This window comes from Priapulus caudatus, unplaced genomic scaffold (genome assembly GCF_000485595.1).
Source record: "Priapulus caudatus unplaced genomic scaffold, Priapulus_caudatus-5.0.1 Scaffold230, whole genome shotgun sequence".
NCBI lineage: Eukaryota > Metazoa > Priapulida > Priapulimorpha > Priapulimorphida > Priapulidae > Priapulus > Priapulus caudatus.
The window spans coordinates 241397-242937 of NW_014577291.1; the positions used below are offsets into that span (position 1 = coordinate 241397).

Sequence of the window (1541 nt, forward strand, 5' to 3'; positions counted from 1 at the left end):
TAAGTGTGTGCATGCATGGATGTGTAAGAGTGTGTGTGCATGGTTGTGTGCATGCGTGTATGTGCGCGAGCATTTACATGTACTTGTACATGCATGCATGAGTGAGTATGCAGTCATGTGATCTTGCATGTGTCCATGTTTGTGGCATGTATTAACACAAATTTTTGATTATTACAGGTGTACTCCATTCCTCTTGGAGGAATGTTAATCCGGCAGCCATTTTCAATCGGTGGCTCTGGCAGCAGTTACATATATGGTTACGTGGATTCCGTTTTCAAGCCAGGAATGTCACGGCAAGAATGTGAGAAGTTCGTAGAGAATTGTAAGTGTGTTTAATATCTCAGCCAGTAAGTTGCTCCACTGGACTATAGCAAGAATTGTTACTTTGAATTTTATGAGGAATTTAAGCGTGTTTGATGTAACAGCCGGTATATGGTACAATATAACAATGCTAGACCACGCAACCTCACTACTACGATGAAATGAAACAAGTTACTTGCACTCCATTGCAGGCATGTCTCAGTGCCCATGCCCTCTTGTTTTCAGCGCTGGCATTGGCGATGATGAGAGATGGCAGCAGCGGTGGCGTGATACGAACAGCAGTCATCACAGAGAAGGGCGTTGAAAGAAAGGTTATTCTTGGTGACAAACTGCCAAAGTTCTTTGAAGGATAGGAATCGCAGTCGGTGGCATTCCTTGACAGAGCGACGTATTCAGGAAATAAGCACAGATCGTAGCAATGTTACCCAAGGAGATAATAAAGATTATTATCTATGTCTTATGATGACTGTGATGACTGGAGTGTATGTGCATACGTGTGTGCATGAATACGTGCGTATGTATGTGTGTGAGCGTGGGTGCATTCATGTGTATGTGTGCGTGCGTGCACATGTATGTATGTGTACACGTCTGTGTGCGCGTGCGTGCATGTCTATAGTGTGTGTAACTCGGTCATTGTACTCCACCAGCGAGACTGGTTTTAACCAGTGATGCTGTAAAAAAAAGCCCAACACTCACCAGAGAAGGATCTTGTGGTCCCACTTTTAACTGCAGTCAATTGATTGTTGTTGCAAGACAGCTCACGCGTTTGTACGTGCGTTGCTATGGATTCACTCGGCTGGTTATGTGGGAAACAGCTCTACCGGTCTGTACGACTGTTCTTAAAACTGTTCGCACATGATACATGCGGCTAAAAATGTCGTGCTTCAGCGTTTGACTTCTGAAGCTGTATATTATTTGCAATCGGTTTTTGATACAGGTACAATGTACCACCTTCTATGCCCTAAGCGACGTGAGTATGTAATTTTGTTCCAACACAGCCATAGTGTTCCTACATTGATGTGTGGCTGTGCTCAGCGAGAGAAGTAACTTCGTGAATAAAACATTTTCGTTTTTGTCGTGACATGAACTGTTTGCTGTGCACAGAATCTGCGCGCGCTCGCTCGCTCGCAACACACTAATTACCACATATCAGCATTGTAAATGTGTTAACTAATTGGGTTTACGATTTTTCACGAAGATAAGTAAGCATCTTATGCTCT

The 1541-nt window shown here is 43.5% G+C and overlaps 1 protein-coding gene across 1 annotated transcript in view; it reads left to right on the forward strand.

Moving 5' to 3' along the window:
- The window catches only part of LOC106807722 (proteasome subunit beta type-6-like), an 8874-nt gene extending 8200 nt beyond the window's left edge, over positions 1 to 674 (forward strand). Inside the window, exons 4-5 of the mRNA XM_014810156.1 lie at positions 178 to 322; positions 547 to 674. Of these exons, the coding sequence (XP_014665642.1) occupies positions 178 to 322; positions 547 to 674 (273 nt within the window). The remainder of the gene's footprint in view (positions 1 to 177; positions 323 to 546) is intronic.
- The last annotated feature ends 867 nt before the right edge of the window (positions 675 to 1541 follow it).